At 47.7% G+C, this 18,624-nt stretch overlaps 11 protein-coding genes across 11 annotated transcripts; 6 read left to right on the forward strand and 5 right to left on the reverse strand.

Moving 5' to 3' along the window:
- Positions 1 to 83: 83 nt before the first annotated feature.
- KL928_002531 (uncharacterized protein) lies at positions 84 to 788 on the forward strand (the record flags this gene model as incomplete). Its single annotated transcript, XM_043203018.1, has 1 exon — positions 84 to 788. The coding sequence occupies one exon, from the start codon at positions 84 to 86 to the stop codon at positions 786 to 788; it is 705 nt and encodes a 234-aa protein (XP_043059685.1).
- Positions 789 to 807: 19 nt separating this feature from the next.
- On the reverse strand, positions 808 to 3,495 carry KL928_002532 (uncharacterized protein; the record flags this gene model as incomplete). Its single annotated transcript, XM_043203019.1, has 1 exon — positions 808 to 3,495. One exon carries the CDS (start codon positions 3,493 to 3,495, stop codon positions 808 to 810), a length of 2,688 nt encoding a protein of 895 aa, XP_043059686.1.
- Positions 3,496 to 3,891: 396 nt separating this feature from the next.
- KL928_002533 (uncharacterized protein) lies at positions 3,892 to 5,997 on the forward strand (the record flags this gene model as incomplete). Its single annotated transcript, XM_043203020.1, has 1 exon — positions 3,892 to 5,997. One exon carries the CDS (start codon positions 3,892 to 3,894, stop codon positions 5,995 to 5,997), a length of 2,106 nt encoding a protein of 701 aa, XP_043059687.1.
- Positions 5,998 to 6,040: 43 nt separating this feature from the next.
- Positions 6,041 to 7,045, forward strand: KL928_002534 (uncharacterized protein; the record flags this gene model as incomplete). The annotated part of the gene is made up of 1 exon (XM_043203021.1): positions 6,041 to 7,045. One exon carries the CDS (start codon positions 6,041 to 6,043, stop codon positions 7,043 to 7,045), a length of 1,005 nt encoding a protein of 334 aa, XP_043059688.1.
- Positions 7,046 to 7,048: 3 nt separating this feature from the next.
- KL928_002535 (uncharacterized protein) lies at positions 7,049 to 7,912 on the reverse strand (the record flags this gene model as incomplete). Its single annotated transcript, XM_043203022.1, has 1 exon — positions 7,049 to 7,912. One exon carries the CDS (start codon positions 7,910 to 7,912, stop codon positions 7,049 to 7,051), a length of 864 nt encoding a protein of 287 aa, XP_043059689.1.
- Positions 7,913 to 8,027: 115 nt separating this feature from the next.
- On the reverse strand, positions 8,028 to 8,863 carry KL928_002536 (uncharacterized protein; the record flags this gene model as incomplete). Its single annotated transcript, XM_043203023.1, has 2 exons — positions 8,028 to 8,702; positions 8,849 to 8,863. 2 exons carry the CDS (start codon positions 8,861 to 8,863, stop codon positions 8,028 to 8,030), a joined length of 690 nt encoding a protein of 229 aa, XP_043059690.1.
- Positions 8,864 to 9,025: 162 nt separating this feature from the next.
- On the forward strand, positions 9,026 to 12,043 carry KL928_002537 (uncharacterized protein; the record flags this gene model as incomplete). The annotated part of the gene is made up of 1 exon (XM_043203024.1): positions 9,026 to 12,043. The coding sequence occupies one exon, from the start codon at positions 9,026 to 9,028 to the stop codon at positions 12,041 to 12,043; it is 3,018 nt and encodes a 1,005-aa protein (XP_043059691.1).
- Positions 12,044 to 12,479: 436 nt separating this feature from the next.
- Positions 12,480 to 13,655, reverse strand: KL928_002538 (uncharacterized protein; the record flags this gene model as incomplete). Its single annotated transcript, XM_043203025.1, has 1 exon — positions 12,480 to 13,655. The coding sequence occupies one exon, from the start codon at positions 13,653 to 13,655 to the stop codon at positions 12,480 to 12,482; it is 1,176 nt and encodes a 391-aa protein (XP_043059692.1).
- Positions 13,656 to 13,750: 95 nt separating this feature from the next.
- Positions 13,751 to 16,132, forward strand: KL928_002539 (uncharacterized protein; the record flags this gene model as incomplete). The annotated part of the gene is made up of 1 exon (XM_043203026.1): positions 13,751 to 16,132. One exon carries the CDS (start codon positions 13,751 to 13,753, stop codon positions 16,130 to 16,132), a length of 2,382 nt encoding a protein of 793 aa, XP_043059693.1.
- Positions 16,133 to 16,143: 11 nt separating this feature from the next.
- KL928_002540 (uncharacterized protein) lies at positions 16,144 to 16,690 on the reverse strand (the record flags this gene model as incomplete). Its single annotated transcript, XM_043203028.1, has 2 exons — positions 16,144 to 16,503; positions 16,625 to 16,690. 2 exons carry the CDS (start codon positions 16,688 to 16,690, stop codon positions 16,144 to 16,146), a joined length of 426 nt encoding a protein of 141 aa, XP_043059694.1.
- Positions 16,691 to 16,832: 142 nt separating this feature from the next.
- KL928_002541 (uncharacterized protein) lies at positions 16,833 to 18,581 on the forward strand (the record flags this gene model as incomplete). The annotated part of the gene is made up of 1 exon (XM_043203029.1): positions 16,833 to 18,581. The coding sequence occupies one exon, from the start codon at positions 16,833 to 16,835 to the stop codon at positions 18,579 to 18,581; it is 1,749 nt and encodes a 582-aa protein (XP_043059695.1).
- Positions 18,582 to 18,624: the final 43 nt, after the last annotated feature.

Consider the following 18,624-nt stretch of genomic DNA (forward strand, 5'->3'; position numbering starts at 1 on the left):
GGATAAATATATCCCTAGGCCCAATCTAGCGTTTCACCAGCCACGGGTTCGCCACAAAATCTTTTTTATGTTACTCTTCACTTATGCCTCGCTTTAAGATAAAATCAGTTTTCAGCAGTCCTAAAACACCTCCAGCCATGGATTCTCCGCGCACATTTCAGGAAGAGGATGATCCTCCTTTGACGCCGCTTCAACTGAACGGTTACAAACCCTCCACTCACCACAAGCTCCTGCCGACCGAACTGGCAGAGGAACTTCGTCTCCATATCCCTCCCATCCTCCAGATCTCGCACTCTTGGACTCTCCAGTACTCATTGGAACAGGACGGAACATCACTTAACACCTTCTACAGCAGGACGCGGCCGCAGCCAGGCGAATCAACGGCCAGAAGAAAAGGATACCTACTAGTCGTGATGGACACCCAACACCGGCTGTTTGGGGCGTATCTGAACGATTACCTGAGACCGCTAGACAAAAAGCAGTACTACGGAAACGGAGACTGTTTTCTATGGAAGGCAGAGCGCGATAGTATAAAAAACATTCACACGCTAGAGGCGTCTGGGGAACAATTGAGATTGAAAGTGTTCCCATACACTTCGATGAACGATTACATAATCTACTCGAACCACAACTTCGTCAGCATAGGGTCCGGGGGCGGGCGGTTTGGTCTGTACATCAACGGCGATTTGGAAACTGGAGCTACCGACAGTGTCGAGACGTTTGGCAACGAGCCACTGACTACGGAAAAGTTTAGAATCCTCGGCTTGGAGCTGTGGAAAATCGACTAAATTCATGATAGCTATATTCTTAATCCTGAGCGGCCTCAGATTGCATTTCCCTTAGAAGTTCTTCGCTGAGAACATCCTTTTCTGAATTCGATTCATCTTTTTCGGCGACATAAGATTCCAGGTCTATCTCTGAGTCGTCGGCATAGGAAGATAATTTTGAGGAGTCAATCTTGTTTCGTGACCCAAACCCAAACGCATTAAAGAACTCGTTGATGTTCTTTCCGGCCCTAGACAATGAGCTGGACTCATCGGCCGCCTCCCGTGAGAACTCGTCATCGATCACCACCGAATCGAAATCGTCAGTTTCTTTATAACCTTTGCTCATTTCAGAGCCATCAGTTTCAAAATAATCGGCATCGTCATCGTTCAGTGTAGTCTTTCTGGAGCTACCGGTTTTTTTCTTTGAGCCTGCAGCCGCCGTCTTTTTAGACTCGTCGTACTCCTCGTAATCTAGAGCGTCATTGGAATCCTGTCCTTTGACTGGTTTTTTGATCTTCATACCCGAACCCTTTTGCTCTGGAGCACTGCTGCCCTTTTTGCCCGCTTTGGTGGCTCCTCCAAAAGAGCCACTGGATGATGCAAATCCACCTCTCTGGTGTGTATTTCCTGTGTCTTCCTCCTCTCCGAAAGGCATCTTGTCCAAGCCCAGCTCGTCAAATGCATCGTCTTCAACATAACCCAAGTCCGTCTTGGTGCCTTTGCTGGCAAGCTTGAAGTAAGTTACCCAAATTTCTCCTAGCTTGTCCCATTTCTCGGTGTCCTGGGAACTAAAGGAAATGACTTGTCCCTTTGGGATCTTCTCATTCTTTCCCCCGCCAATAACATCGTAGGCACACCAGAGATAATTCTCACACTGCGACGTCATCACCCATCCACGTGTTGGCTCTCCATCTCCGGTATCAAGATTGTATTCTGCAGGAGGAGGAATGAGCGCGCTTGTGATGTGCAATGGAGAAATGTATTCTTTCTTCAGTTGCAGCAGGTCCTTTCCTTCGTTCCTTTCGTAGTTGATATCTTTATAGTACGAGTCTGGACGTTTGCAGGTTAAAAATCCTGAATTGAACCAGAGCAAGCTCTTGGCGTCGTCGGAAATATGTCCTGGATGCGTCGAGCACAGCTCATTTGCAACCAGTTGACGTTTTTTGTCCGTCAACGAGCCTACGGCGACAGCTGGATGCGAATTGAACCTATAGGTGCGGCCCATGAACTCTTGACCGAGCCAGATAAATTCCTTTTCTCCATGGACTGAGTTCGAAATCAACTTGAAGAATGGCATCGATGCAGCCACCAAGAGGCCATCAAATTTTTCCTTTTTGTTGAGTGCAAATAAGCCGGCCTCCATGTAGTGTCTTGCCTTCTCTCCGAAAAATCTGTTGTGCAAAGTCTCATCTGTAGGCACCTTCAACTGGAGATAGTCACGCTCTGCGTCAGTATTAAGGAACTCAATGAAAAATTTCATGATTCCCTCGTATAGGAACGAGTTTGCTTCTCTGTCTCTGAAAAACAGTGTATGTGTGTCCCTGTAAGCAGGCAGTTGCAAGTATTCTTCAATCCCAAGCAGTGGAACGGTATCTGTGTCCAAGACAATAATCTCCTCAAAAGAGCTAAACAAGCAGGCCAGCAGTTTCATGTACCACCTTTGGAAGAAGTGCTTGTAGCGGAAGATGACAGTTTTCGAGACGTCGACAAATGTGAGATCTTGTGTCGGCTGTTTGGTGAATTTGGTGCCCTTTGGCAGTTTCATGATTGGGTCTGTGGCAACTTCGATCAATTTCTTCATGGACGTCAGACTAAGATCGTTGTTGTGGAAAATCTCGATCGGAAGCTTGTTTCCGGAAACCCTGAGAAGCGCAATCAGTCCGCTCAACTCCGGCACTTGGCCGTCTGAGGCAGTGATGACAATTCCTCGTCCAGACAATTTTGTCTGAATTTTTTTCAGCAGGCAGGTGGAATCGTCTTCCCCAAAAACATCGGTGTTGACTTCGTCCATACGTTTGCTGTACTTTGTGAAGGTGGGATAGAATCCAGAAAGCCAAGGATACACTGCCTTTGTTGCCTCACGACAGAGGTCGTTCATGTCGGGACTTTCGAAAGGAGCTGGGTTCTGGAAAAACAGCTTATTCACTATTCTCATGTGGTTCAAGGTATTGAGGATTTCTCTCGAGGAGTTTTCGTTGATCTTGAGTTTGAGATCCTTTATTCTAAGCAGATTTGACTTGAACAGTTCATCTGTTAAGCCCAGTTCGTTCATCTCCTCTGGCGAAAGGATGTCTTTCAGAGCCACCCATTTTGACAGCCTGGACTCAAGATAGTTTTTGGGATTGTAGATATCTCGGTAGATGGTCTCTTGGATAGGCCGGAATTTAAAGCCTGTCTTTGGAAGCACATCGCTCAGGTACACCTGTGCCTGCTGGGCGGTATCGAGGCCGGTGTAGTCGTCGCTGTTTGGGTATTTTTCTTTGAGAACGTCAATTGGGTCTAGAGTCTCATTAAAGGACACGCGTTCGATGGGCTCGTTCACCAGGTCGTCAATTTGGCCCATGACGGTGAGTTTCTGATAGAACTCATCTGTATATAGCTGGTCTCTGGACTTGATTGTTCTGAGATATTTCTCCTTAAAGGTGCCGGCGTACTCGTCCCCAAGGTCAAACTCAATGGCATTGGAGGTACGCAAGTTGTAAAGAAGGTTGATGGTGAACAGCGTCATGATCAGTAACAGCAGTCTGCGGTTACTTTTGACGAACCGTTTGAGGCGCATCAGTCTCCGTCTCTGGTCCGCCATCGTGGAGAATCTAAAAAAACAAAATATTTCAACAGGGGTACAAATAAGAAAGTGTAGCAGACAATATAGATAGATGTATTTTCGTCTTGGCAATTGAAGCCCTGTGGCTTTTTCCTACATCCCCAGCTTAGCCATGGCTCAGCGTTCCTTATGCACCTGTGCGAATGCGACGCCTGAATTTTGTCAAGCCTCCAAAGCATAGTTTCTAAACGGTGCAAGGTCGCGTGCTGAAGCTGGTCCGAAATAAATTGTTCTTTCCAGGCTGTGCACGCACGTGCGGATCGGTAGTTAATTTTTGTGAGCTGCTCGCTTTTTGGCATCATGAAGTTTGGAGAGACGCTCAAGTCCTCGTTGATCAAGGAGTATGCCTACTACTATATCCAGTACGACGAGCTGAAATACGCTATTGGCAAGGGGCTCAGCAAGAACGGCAACAAGTGGTCCGATTCCCTCGAGGAGGACTTCCTCAACAAGATGGAAGGGGAGCTCGACAAGGTGTATAATTTTGTGGTCCTCAAGCACAAAGAAATCTTGCGTCGTATGAAGGAGGTGGAGACGCTGGTGAATAATACTGTCGAGAATTCCAGAAATGCCACAGAAGAAGAGGCAGAATTTTACGAGCAGGACTTCCAGGATCTCGAAGAAGAGCTCAGCGATATCATTGCCGATGTGCACGACCTCAACAAGTTCACAAGGCTCAATTACATCGGTTTCCAGAAGATCCTTAAAAAGCACGACAAGCTCACCAAGTTCATCCTCAAGCCTATTTTCCAGGCTCGCTTGAACGCCAAGGCATTCTACAAGGACAATTATGACTCTTTAATTGTGAATCTGTCCAAGCTCTACGACCTCGTCAGAACGAGAGGAAACCCTGTCAAGGGCGACTCTGCTGCCGGAGGGTCGATGCAGAACTTTGTTCGTCAAACGACAAAGTACTGGGTGCATCCTGATAACATCACGGAGCTGAAACTTATTATCCTAAAACATCTGCCTGTTCTTGTGTTCAACTCGAACAAAGAGTTTGAGCCAGAAGACTCGGCAATAACCTCTATCTACTACGACAACAAGGACATGGACCTCTATTACGGACGGTTGCTCAAGACTGAGGGAGCCGAGGCCATCAGAATCAGATGGTACGGAGGGATGGGTGCAGAGACAGTTTTTGTTGAAAGAAAGACCCATCGAGAGGACTGGACAGGCGAGAAGAGTGTCAAGGCCAGATTTCCGCTGAAGGAGAAAAACGTGAACGACTTCATGAAGGGACAGTACACTGTCAAGCAGGCATTTGAGAAAATGCGTAAGGATGGTAAGAAGAGCGTGCAAGAAATCGAGAGTCTTGAAAGACTTGCCCAGGAAGTTCAGTATAGAGTCATCAAGGACAAGCTGAGACCGGTGATGCGGTCTTTCTACAACAGAACAGCATTCCAGCTTCCTGGAGATGCGAGAGTCCGAATCTCACTCGATACAGAGCTTACAATGGTCAGAGAAGACAACTTCGACGGCATTGACAGAACCCACGGAAATTGGAGAAGAATGGACATTGGCGTGAACTACCCATTTGCCAACCTACCTCCTAAAGATGTTGAGAGATTTCCGTATGCCATCTTGGAGGTCAAGCTCCAAACCCAAATGGGCCAGGAGCCTCCACAATGGGTCAAAGAAATGGTGTCTTCACACCTCGTGGAAGCTGTTCCCAAATTCTCCAAGTTTATTCACGGCTGTGCCACTTTGCTCCCTGACAGAGTCGACTTGATTCCATTTTGGCTGCCTCAGATGGACGTCGACATCAAGAAACCAAAGAAGGATGAGAACTATGGTATTGTGAGACAACGCCATACCGAATCTGGCCATGGGGAGCTTGATGAGGAAGAGCTTGCTGGCTCCAGCCTAAGTTCAGGCTCTGCTGTTCCTCACTACGGTGCTGTCTCATTCAACGAAAACGATAACAGAATTGAGGAGTCTCCAGATCCCGAAAATAATACCCTAATAGGCAAGTTGGTCTCCTGGTACAAGGACATCACGAAACCAGACAACTCTTTCAACAAGGTGCCGGAAGGAACTGTTTTTGACGCAAAGTTCACTGCTCCACCAGGAAAGAAGATCTCCGTTGTGGTGCGCGTCGAACCCAAAGTTTACTTCGCCACGGAAAGAACTTACCTCTCATGGCTCTCCATTGCCCTTATATTTGGTGCGACTGCCCACACTCTTCTGAACTATGGCGATCTGGTCTCGCTGATCACCTCCACTTGTTTCTACTTCACCGCCGTCCTGACCATTGTCTACTCCACCTATGTCTACATTTTCCGTGTCGTGAATATTAGGAACAAGCGTGCCGTGCGCTATGACGATAAGTTCGGCCCTATGCTGGTTTGCTCGGCTTTGGCGTTGTCTGTGTTTGTCAACTTCCTATTCAGACTACTAAAATAAATTAAATATTCAGTGCACGAAAAAAATAATGTATATTTCTTAAATGAGCATCGAATCCTCCGAATATCCAGAGCAGTCTATCAAAGAGCTGTCGCAGAAAATTGCGGAGCAAATAGTATCGTGGCCACCCGAGCACCGTGTGCTGGTCGCACCGCAATCGACATGGACATTTACACAGGGTCTCATATTGGGCCAGCTCTCTGTCATTGTACTATTCGTCATGTTCATCAGGTTCTTCATTTTCAGTGAGAGCGCGCCCACAGTGCCGGGCAACTCGAAGAAAGTGAACGTTCCTGTGCTGAATGCTCCAAACACTGCCCAAGAAAACGAGGACTCTACAATAGACACCATTCTGGAAAAGACATACTACGATGTGCGCAGTCACCAGCCAGAGTCCCTGGACTGGTTCAATGTGTTGGTCGCCCAACTTATATCGCAGTTCAGAAATGAGGCCCTCAACAACAACAATATCCACCGCTCACTGAACGAAATGTTTGGGTCGTCGATCATACCAGACTTTCTGGACAAAATCGTGATTACAGAAATAAGTATAGGTAACGATTTCCCGATCTTCAGCAATTGTCGCATCAAGAATACAGACGGACGACTAGAAGCAAAAATCGATGTCGATGTGGCAGACACGCTTACGTTGGGAGTCGAGACCAAACTCTTGATCAACCAGCCCAAACCGCTAGCAGCGTCGCTCCCGGTCAAACTCTCGGTCTCCATCGTCAGATTCTCTGGCTGTCTTACAGTTTCCCTGATCAGCAGCGCTGAGGAGTCTGACGTTGCAGACAACTCTGTTGGGCTTATGTTCTCGTTCAGCCCAGACTTCCGACTTGAGTTCGATATCAAGTCGCTGATCGGCTCCCGTACAAAGCTAGAAAACATTCCTCGCATTAGTTCTATTATCGAAAACACCTTGAGAAATTGGTTCATAGAGAGATGCATCGAGCCCCGCTTCCAATTCATCAAACTGCCTAGTCTGTGGCCCCGCAAGAAAACAACTCGTCAAACAAGCACCGGCGACGAGGACGAAACCATATAGACTCTAAAATGGATCCTCGTACGGATCATCCTCGTCATAGTCGTCGTCTTTCTCAAACTCGTACACAATGGCGCCTCCCACGGCTCCCAAAGACTGCTGAGCCTGCAAGAATGGAAGGTCCACTTGCTCGCGGGCCAGCTTCTGTTTTTGTGTGGTGGTCAAGTTGAAAGTTGTGAGATTTTCCAGCAGCTCAGCGTCGTCTCCTTCGGCAACGTTTTGCTGCTTAACCTGATATTCGTGAGTCAGTGTGTCTATAGTAAATGCGTACTCCAAAGCGCGGCCAGATTTTCTTCTGTAGATCATCTTGGCCTCGAAAATTGGCTTGTTTGCTATTCCAATAGGAATCTCTAACTTGTGAGACGCAACTTCCAGTTCATCGTCTGTGAGTGACGAGTTTGCAGGCCTTAGCTCGAAAACTGTTGTTGCCATGAACAGTAGCCTTTGGATGGCGGTAGGCATGTTCTGGCAACCAGGCACCGACACCTGTGGAATTGAAGTATGGTAAGTTGCACAGACGACTGTGGTGGGCGAGATTATTCCACGCAGAAAATTGTTGAGCTGATTCTCAGGAATATAGTTGATCGAGTCGATTATCACTAGCTGTTTCGTACTCTTGCCAACTTTAGCAATAATCTGCTCGGGAGACAATTCGTCACAAAGCACTAGCTCGTCCACTTCGGGTCGATCGAGGGTCTCGAAGGATAAGTATGTGATAGGAACGGATTCGCTCTTGGCCTTGTGTATGAGCTCTTGCTGGAAGAAGTAACTTGACTGGATGACAGAATCCAGCACGAGCAGCAGTGGCGATGCCTCTTTGAGTGACAACACCCTGTTCAGGAGAACAGTTGCCGAGTTGACAGAACTCATTATTGGAACTTTTATTTATTTTTTTGGCTTTTTCCTGGTTTTTTTGTATATCGATCAGCACAACTCTGTATAGAAAAAGGCCCTGGTAGATTGATCTTCTGTGGGTCATGAATGCCTAGTAAATACCGTCGTGGTAATTAAAGTCTGCTTCGTTTGTCTCGTATGAGTACTCAGCCAAATTCGCTTCTTCGAACTCCTCGCCTCGATTGATATCTTCGGTGGGGTCGTTGTAATACGAGCGGTTCACAAGAAAAGTGATCATTCTTGACTGAAACTCGATTATGTCTTGGTGGCTTGTGAAATCAACGTCTGACTCTTCTGGTGTCGACGCAGTCGACAGTTCCACCACCGACGGATAGCACTCGTTATACCATGTCTCCTTGCCCTGGTGAGGATAAGCGGGAACGTTGACTATCCATTTGTCGACTTTTTCTTTGTGAGGCATGTTCGCCGCCTGTCTCGGGTTGAACTCAGACGGAAACCTCTGAATTTCTGTGTAAGACATCATATCTCTATCGTGGTCGTTTGGAAGAATGAATATGGGCTGTATTGAAGGGGAGAGCGGTGAGTGGTCATGTTGTCGCTGCTTTCTTGGTGTGTTATTGCTCATCTGCCTTGGATGCTGGTTTGCTACCAAAAACGGCGTTAGTTGTCCGATTGGCACTGGAGACCCGGACACCGCTAGTTCTCCGTTTGTTTTCGGCGTGTCTTGAAGTTCCTTGAACAGATTGTAACAGTTCTTCTGCTCGTTGTTTGTGAATTGAGGTATAAACTTGCATGGCGGTTTGGACTGAGTGGCTGGGTTGGGCATAGAGTGAGGATGCTCGGGCGTGTAAGCCATCATAAACTCTGAATTTAATTTTCTCTTGTTTGCGATAGGAGTGTGCAACTATAGCGGTTAGATCTGGCGCTTTCTCGGAAACGGACCAAACATACTTTAAAGTCTGCCATCAGCAGGAAGAGGGGAAAACTATATTCGTTATAGGCGACCAGATGTTATCGCCCAAAGAAATAGGGATCAGAGATTTATCCCCAGAGACGAAAATTTAAGGGCCCTGGTGCGTCGATCGACGTACGTGAAAAAGAATATCGATAGACATATATTCCTGATTCATGGGTGTTCATGGACTTTGGGAGATCGTTGGCCCAACTGCGCGTCCTGTGCGACTGGAGGCAATGGCGAAAAAACGGCTAGCAGTTGATGCCTCGATTTGGATCTATCAGTTCCTCAAGGCTGTGAGAGATGTGCAGGGCAATCAACTGATCAACTCCCATATAGTGGGATTTTTCCGCCGAATATGTAAGCTTCTCTACTTTGGAATCAAGCCCGTGTTTGTGTTTGATGGCGGGGCGCCGCTTCTGAAGAAACAGACCATCAGCAAGCGGCGAGAGAAAAGAGAGGGCAGCAAGGAGACCGCAGAGCAGGTTGCGCGCAGACTGCTGGCAAAACAGCTTCAGAATCGGGCCGAGGGCAAGCCCGATGTGCCCAAAAAGCCCAGTTCCAAGGCCAAGTCCAAGGAGGTGCCCATTGACCAGCTGCAATTTACTGAGTTCTACGAAGATACTAACTATTTTGACACCAGGGACAAAAAGCAAGAGCAGCAGAAACTTGAAAAACCGAGGCCCAAAAAAGAGAAAGAGAATCGCATCTTCCGCAGGCAAGACGAGTACGATCTGCCACACATTGAGAGCTTTAAAGTTGAGAAAAATGATCAACGGGTAATCACCGACTATGAGTACGACCGACTTACTTCTGATTTGCAAGATGAGCTTGGAGGCATTGATCTTGACACCATCGACCCCAAATCCGAGGAGTTTGCACGTCTTCCGCTTTCTACACAGTACATAGTTCTTTCTCACTTGCGACTGCGTTCTCGTTTGAGAATGGGCTACACAAAACAACAACTGGAGACGTTATTCCCCAATAGCATGGATTTCTCTAAATTTCAAATCCAGATGGTGCAGAAGCGCAATTTCCTCACTCAGAAACTGATGAATGTGGCGGGGATGGACGAGAAGGAGGCCAAATCGCGACGAATCGCTAGCGACCGTGATCGAATTTACGAGCTCCAGAGGAACGAAAACGGATATACTCTGTCGATCAAGGATGACGGCCATAGTGCTGAGAAGGCCATCGATCTGAACAGCGAAGGGGAGCAGGACGAAGATGAAGAGGAGGATGAGTGGGAAGATGTTATAGAGCCGGCCAAGTCGGTGCTTCCGACGGCGACTGCTGCATCTGAGCCGATGTTTGTTGGCGAAATTGAGACCTCAGAAAATAACGAGGACACCACAATGGCGATGATCCAGTCGTTATACGAATACGCCAACAATAACAAGAAGAATTTACAGAAGGCTGCGGAACTGAGCGAGGAGGAGCAATTACGACAGGCCGTTGAACGATCAAAACAGGACTATTATAATATGATGGAGCAGGAGCAGCAAAACGATGCCCCTTTCGATTATGGTGCTGCTCCACCGTTGATATTGACCAAGGAATCTCTCGGGTCAAACATAGATAAGGTGACTGAGTCAAAGCCTGTGTCTGTGCCGAAATTCGATTTCAAGAGCAGTATACTGTCGGCAAGCAAAACGGAGGAGTCCCAGAGTGCAGACCCAGAGCCAAGTCCAGAGCAAAAGAAGCCCCAGAGACAGGTGGAGGAAACTCCACTATGGTTTCAGACTCGAGTTTCGGAAAATGTACATCACGGAAGGGAAGATCACAAAATGACAGAATTTGAGAAAACTGAGGACGAAAGAGCCGGATTGTTCGATTATGCCGATGTCGAACCGTACCTAGAGGAAAACGCGAGCGAAGATTTTGAGGACGTTGAGGAGCACGATGCTCCTGAGCCTGAGGTCATCGAGCTGGACCCGGAGCCACAGCCGGAGCCAGAAGAGTCAAATCAGGACCACGACATGCCGGAGCCAGTGACTGTGATTGATAAGCCTGAGCAAAAGCACAGATATTCAGAAGACACCGAAGGCCAAAACCACACCATAATAGAGGACATACCAACTCCGGGTGATCAGCAGGCCAATACTGAAACTCACCAGGACGTAAATGAGCAGCAGCAAGTCCCAAAAATGCCAGAACCCTTGGACTACGTTTTCTCGGACGAGGAGGAGAAGGAGCTCGAGCACAACCTTGAGAATGAGGAAGCTGCCTACGAGAAGTTCGTGGATGAAGTCGGCACCAAAAAGCCGTTGTCGTCCTCTAGTTTCTGGTCGATGGATGACGAAGTGCAACTCCAAGAGAGTATGAAGAAGCAGAAACGAGACGCAGACGAGGTGACGGTTAAGATGATTCTGGATATCCAAGATATGCTCTCTCGGTTTGGCCTGCCGTACGTCACTGCGCCTATGGAGGCAGAAGCTCAATGCGCTGAGCTTCTTCGTCTCGGATTGGTGGACGGCATTATCACGGACGATTCAGACTGTTTCCTGTTTGGCGGTGACCGCGTGTACAAAAACATGTTCAACGAGAAGAACTTTGTTGAATGCTACCAAATGGAGGACCTCGAGCGCGATCTAGGGCTCGACAGAAAAATGTTGATTGACTTAGCTCTATTATTAGGAAGCGACTATACGGAAGGTATTAAGGGTGTTGGAAAAGTTGCAGCAATGGAGATTCTTGCCGAGTTCCGAACACTGGAGAATTTCAAGCACTGGTGGCTCGATTATCAAAACGGTATTATTGATGAGTCCAAAGAAACACCGGTCAAGCGCAAGTTGCGCAAGTCGTTGAAAAAGACCGATCTATATCTGACTCGCGAGTTTCCGGACAAGCGGGTTGTTGAAGCATATTTGCATCCGGAGGTCGACCATGACAGGTCCGAGTTTCAATGGGGCTATCCCAACCTGGATAAGCTGCGGACTTTCCTGATGTACAATGTTGGATGGGGCAAGGAGAAAGTGGACACAATCCTGCTGCCGATCATCCAGAACATGAACAAGCCACAGACAAGCATCGAGGAGTTCTTCCCTGTTGAGATGATTAGGCGCCGCCGTGACCTAGAAATGGGGCAGCGATTGAAAAATGCCACATCGAAATTGAGAAATCCTGATAAGAATTCTCCGGAGACTGAGGAGCCTCCGGCCAAACGACGTAGGCAGCAGAAGAAAAATTAGTTAGGACCATAAGCTCGGCTCGTAGCCCTCCGTCACTTCTAAATCATTGCCATAAAGCTCTTGCCATTTCACGAACCCGCCCCTAAGCACGTATATCTTGAGGTCCGGGGCCGACTCAAGGCCTTCCAGGTACCGCATAAACTTCATTGCGGCAGAGGGACCACGCTGCTGCGATAATGCGCAATGAAATACCACGCTGTCTGCCTTGTTCTTTGAAAGCTCGTCTAAAATTGTCTGGCAATGGGACCCCACGCTGGAACTCGGAATATGAAGACTGGACTTGATATGGCCGCCAATATAATCTGAATCTCTCACGTCTACCACCACGAACGGCGACCCGTGGTTAGTCAATTTCTGGGAGAACCATTGACGCAACGTCGTCGGCTCTAGGTACTTTATGTTAGCAACAGAGAACATAATTATAATTTATTTTTCACTATTTTTTTTCTAGCACTTTTTTTTCACTACTAGCGGGTTTCTTCACCTTGCGTCCTCTTTTGGTGACGACCGGTTTTTCTTCTTCGTCACTCTCAAACTCCGAATGGCTGTCCCTTGCCACCCAATCTTTGAAGTTATCAATCAGACTGCGACGGGAATTGGTGCGTCCCAGGCCGTTGCCGTTGAATTTGGATGCAAATGAGTCTGCAGGAGACTGAGCAGGTGATGTTTCGTTTCTTCTTTTCAGAAACTCGCGCACTTCCGTGTAAAGGTCGCGAGACGCGCTATTGAGACTGTCGTTGGTTTTCTTCCAATAGGAACGGAAATCGTTGATCTGTTTCTTGAAATCTAGCTCGTTCTTCTTGAGCCAGGACACATTCAGCTCTTTCCTGGTAGCTCCCCTGGCAAAATTGCGCATTAGATATTTGTCGTAGTCCCTGATAATCTTGGTAATGATGTCGCTTGTGCTGATTCCTTCCGTCCTCTGTGTGGCAAGGAACATGCCGGCTTCCTTCATGGGTTTATAAATATCATCAATGCCCTGTGCTTGGTATGGAAGATCGTCGTGAGCACAGTAGTCAATCTTATGATCTTTGAGAAATTTCATGTTCAAAATCCAAGGGGCGTCCTCTACCACCTCGTCGACCCACTTGCAATGCCTCAATGTTTCGTACCGCTGCTTGTCGGTGAGAACTGTCAGTCCTTTTCTCTTGTGTGTTTCTTCGTCGTTAGGGATTCCAACGACTAGAGTCACATTGGGAAACGCTTTTTTACACTGCTCCAGCTGTCTCATGTGGCCCAGATGAAACAGATCAAACACTCCGTCTGCGTAGATTCGGACCGGCCGATCTTCTGGCGGCAGATTGAGCTTGAATCCCTTTGGCCGGAACTTGCGATACTCGGGAGGCAGCAGCTCATCGTACTCTTTTTCTCTTCTACGAAACTCTTCCTCCTCTTTCGAAGAGCGCGTCTTGGGTTTCTTCGATGCCTGAATGTCAAGCTTTGCTTCTATATCATCCAAATCAGAGTCCTCTGATCTGGAACGCTTGTTATTCTTCTTGAATAGTTTAGTGAACGAGTCTGTTTTGATCAAACTGTTCACTGACAATGTCCGTTTAAGAGCATTCTCCCCGGCCGGCGAAGCTGATCTGGCCGATTGATCCTTGGACGTCATTATTTCAAGGAGGAAATGTGGAACGTTAATAAATTTGAAAAAATACACCCTAAACCATTTGTTTTTTTCGCTCTACATTATACTGCAAATCGCTAATGGCTGAACTCGGGAAAAACATTAGCGTTCTGCTAGAAAATGCAACCAAGAACCTGTCATCAACGGTCAACGAGGCCATCCAGAACAAAAACGTGAAGCTGCCCTCGGGATTGAACGCGTTTCTCTCCAATGGCCACGCCCAAAATCAAGAGCTCACGCCCTCGCAAGTAGTCGAAGGGCTCAATTCTTCGTCAGACAAGGAAATCCAAACGTCTCTCAAGTACCTGGTGCGATTGATGACCACAAAACAGAACTCAGATCCTGAACTGCTGCAATACTTCCCCCACGTCATAAAAAATATCACCTCCAACAATCTTAGGACCAAACGCTTGGTTTATGTCATCCTGTTGCGATATAACCATATGCAGCAGGATATCGCTCTACTGTCAATCAATGCTATCCAAAAATCGCTCACAGACAAAAATTGCATCAACAGAGCTCTCGCGATCAGGACACTGAGCGGTATCCGTATCCCGGCAATCCTGCCCATCTTGATCTTGTCGATCAAAAGAACGATTTCGGATTCGTCGCCTCTTGTGCGCTCGGCGACTGCCGTGGCTATTACAAAATGCTTTCTACTAGACTCCAGCTTCAACAAACACCGCGATCTGGCGTCTGCTCTCAAAGACGATTCTAGCATTCCAGCACAATTGTACAATTTTCTGGCTATTCTTTTGAGCGACACGGATTCAAGAGTTTTAAGCTCTGCGCTCAATTGTTTCTACACCATCTTCCCAGGCTATATCGATCTAATTCATCCTAGATTCAGTCATTTAGTGTCCAAGCTGATAGAGCTCGAAGATTATTCAAAAGTGATTCTGATTGATCTTGCAACGGATTACGCCCGTTTGTACCTTCCCAAACCGGCGGAGGATAGTATGGCCGCAGAACTGACTCTTCTGGACTCCAAACTGCGCTCTCTCATTTATTCTCCCTCTGCAAACGTCGTGCTTAGCCTGGTGCGTTTCTACATCAATGTGCTGCCGTTCAAGCTGGACGAAATACCACTAGCAAAAATGCTTGCCAAGTTTCTGGGTGACAACGAGGTTACCGTATACGTGCTCAACGAGATCGTTTATTTGCTTGACCGCAAGCTGGTGAGTTTTTCAGACTCGCAGCTATCCTACTATGTGCCTCTTCCAACCGAACTCTTCAAGATTAGCGAACTAAAAGTGCGCATTTTGGTTAAGCTTCTGAATGCACAAATTTTCGATCAAATTTTCGCAGAGCTGGTTTTCCTGCTGAACACGGCCTCCACACAGCTCAAGTTAGCAGTCGTAAGGCTGCTCAACCAGTACCATGGCACTCCAGAACAAAAAGCTAAGATCGGCCAGCTATATCTCTCAAGGCTCGACTCCGAGACTGAAGAGCTTTTGGTGGCAGAGTATGTCACGGGACTGCGGATCATGGTGCAAAATGACCTGTTTGGGAACATCGACGTGCTACTTAAGCTCACGGGAAAACTGGTCAATGAGAGTGAGCTCTCGCCAGTTGCCAGAGCTTCGATCATATGGCTTGTCGGGGAATTTTCGAACCACCAATACCACGACGACAAATCATTAGCATTAGGCAACTTCTTGCCCGACCTGATGCGAATTCTTGTGCGGGACTTTAAAGAACAGGAGTACATGGTAAAAGTGGAGATTTTAACTGCCCTGACGAAAATGGTGTCGAAAGAATTGTATGCTAGCAAGCAGCAAGGAGAAGAGTACAACTACGAAAGCATGCTATGGAAACTATTCAACCTCGTATTGCAGTTCACCAAGTACGACTCCAGCGTCGATCTACGCGATAGGTCCAGGATGATTGGATCGATTCTTCCCAATGTGGTCTATCTCGACGAAGACCTCACGGCTACCACTGCCATAGAATTCCAGCAATACTACGGACAGAAAGCCCATGTCCTGGAGAGATGTGCCGACAAATTGCATGAGGTGGAGCTTTCAATCTTGCTATTCCAGACATCAAAACCTGCTCCTGTTTCCACTGACTCCTCGGCAAACAACAACAATATAAACAAGTACAACCAAGTTACGCCGCAAGAGCTGAACCCTGAGCTCCTTGAATACTATAGCGAGTTGCGCGCACAGGAATTCCAACTGAAGGACTACAGCCAGCACAAATCAATGTCGCACGCTGCAAGGCCGCCACCAGTGGTTAGCTCTGCCACCACGATAAACATTGAGCCAAGACAGAGTGCAAGAAAGTACAAGTTGCAAACACTGGACGATTTCCTGAAGGAGAAAGGTAAGATGAACGTGTTTGGAGGCAGCGAAGACGAATCAGGACAGGAAGATGAGGAAGACGAGGAAGGCGAGGCCGACGAATTGGCCAACGACGACGACGATGCGCACGACTCCGAATCTGAAAAATCGAGCTGAAAAACTATTTTTTAGTGCATTTCACAAAGTTTAGAATTTAACTCAATGTCGTCCTTTCTCGGTTTAGGAGGCTCCAAGAGCAACTCAAGCACGGGCTCCTCGTTGAGCTCCGTGCAGACCCAGCAGGTCAAGGACCAAGTCAAGTCTTCCATCGCCACGGAAATGGCCACCGCGTACGCCACGTCGCTAGTGAACTCGTTGACTGAAAATTGTTTTGACAAGTGTATTTTACAGCCCTCATCTAGCCTGACTTCTGTTGAAGAGAACTGCATCAACGACTGCGCGTCCAAGTTTATGAGATCGTGGAACCTGATTTCCAAGTCATATATTGCTCGAATCAACAATCCATGAACCTCGGAAGAAAAAGACAGCTAAGAGACGTCTGTTCCAGTATGTACATAGCAGGGACGCTCCGAGCATGAACCTCTGCCTAGTCTTTGAGCTCTATCAAAATAAAATGTAAGATTAATCACTGCAATGTGTAGCTCTGACATTCCAACAGATTTTAGCCTGCGCTGCGGTGCATGGTGGCCTTTGCATGATGATTCGAATGGCCATGCGCAGTTGTAGCGTGAGGTTATGCATCATCATCCCGATAACCACCAGTGGTCTACATGAGCTCGACGGAATGAGCGCTGACATAATCGCTGATCTAGTCTGAAAAAAAAAAAAAATAGTGGAAAAAATTACTAGCATTATCATGTTGCTCAGGTGCTTGAGGAGACCGGCTCTGTTTTCGGGTATCCGTACTGTGCGTCCATACTCTACCAAAGGCAAGCTTGAGGATGACGACGATCTGAATTTTGATGCCGTGGATATCCTGAAGAAGCCCAACTCAGACGAAGACGTATTGCCCCAGTTCCAGCCCTTTGACTGGTTCAAGGTGTTCAATTCTCCCCCAACCGAGCCTAAGAAGCTTCCAGCTCCAGAACGCGTCAAGAATTTGCAATCAGAGCTGCTCAAGTACACTTCGATGGAGAGCATTGAGAAGCTGGCTCCCGATTTTCTCACCGCTTTCAACAATAGTCTCTCGGAATTTGGGGACCGGTTTTTGCAGGACGCTGTTGCTGAGGATGAGACGTTGCACATGATTGCCGAGCAGGAGGGCAAGGAGACCGCCTACTACCAGGCTGTTGTGGGACTGTTGAAAGGCCAGACAGATATACAGATCCTGAACATGCGGTTGCAGACCCCCCGCGAGGAGGTAGAGGAAGGTCTTTACAGTCGGTTTGTGGCATCTCTCAGCGAAAAGGAGGACAAGTTCAATATTCAAACTGTTTTGGAGGAGTATGCAAAGTTCCCGGTTCCTCGGGCGAAGCATATGCAGCCAGAGCATCTGGAGACGTTTCTTGAGCATTTCAAGATGTACTGTCTTTATTTGAGTCCTGAGCTGGTGAATCTGGTTTTCCAGGACGTGATTGACTCTGGCATGATGATCACGCAGGAAGAGCTGGTGCGGAGTCTGAGTTGCACACTGGCTAGCAACGAGGATTTTGAAGAGGACACTTACAGACAGTATAAGCAGGTGTTCACGGGGTCTGGGTTTGAGCTGAACGTAGACGCGTACAACATGTTGTTGACGGCGTGCGTTGTTGCTCGCAATTCTGCGCTGTTTGACAAGATTCTGGCGGAGATGAACGAGGACGGAGTGCAGCCAAACAGAACGACTTTCCAGCTGATGGCGGACCATTGCGGAAACGTGAAAGACACTAACAGACTGCTGAACCTGCTGGAGATGCGGCTGGTCCAAATCCCGCTATTTTTGGACCCCAACGAGATTGCCACGTTTGCGAATGCCTTGCTAAACTGTGGAGAGCAGCAGCTGGCCAAGGACATGGTGGGCGTTCCGCTGCTAGTGAGAGACCTGTGCATCCACCACAATGAGCTGGACGTGTCGTCGTATGACGGAAACTCGTTGGAAGATCAGCTACACATGATTCCATACAATTCTCCGCTGGACATGTTTGACTTCCTGACCAGAGACCAAAGGCTGTTCATGTTCTACCCTGACATTCCGGAATGGACGTTTGACGTGTTTGCAGAGCACGCTGACTCATTCAAGGAGATCCAGGACGTGGTGCAGAACGCGCGCTCGAATTCTATCGGGATTTCCATTCCTGTGGCTACCAAATACATGGAATTGTTTTACCAAGACCGAAAACGCCTGAGAATGGATCTTCTCAGGAACGTGACCGACGAGCTGCTCAGCTCCACACAAGAGAAGGCGCTGTACCTGATCAGCAATCCACAGATGGTCCAGCTGGTGGTAAATCTTGGCCACCATTTTGTGCAGACGGGAGAGCTGCCGAACGATGACGTGACAAAACGCGCTCTTAAAGAACTACAATCAGAGCTAGACACTGGCGCCGCACTAAAATCTGAGGATGCTCTCGATAAGCGATTACGCAATGTGTCATATTTGCTCAATTACTCATTAGAAAGTTCCTAGTTTGACATAATCCACAATTTGTCAAATCCCCTGACCGCGGTAT

This window comes from Ogataea angusta (genome assembly GCF_019207475.1).
Source record: "Ogataea angusta isolate 61-244 chromosome Unknown 61-244_NODE_5_length_850226_cov_91.758892, whole genome shotgun sequence".
NCBI classification, from domain to species: Eukaryota; Fungi; Ascomycota; class Pichiomycetes; order Pichiales; family Pichiaceae; genus Ogataea; species Ogataea angusta.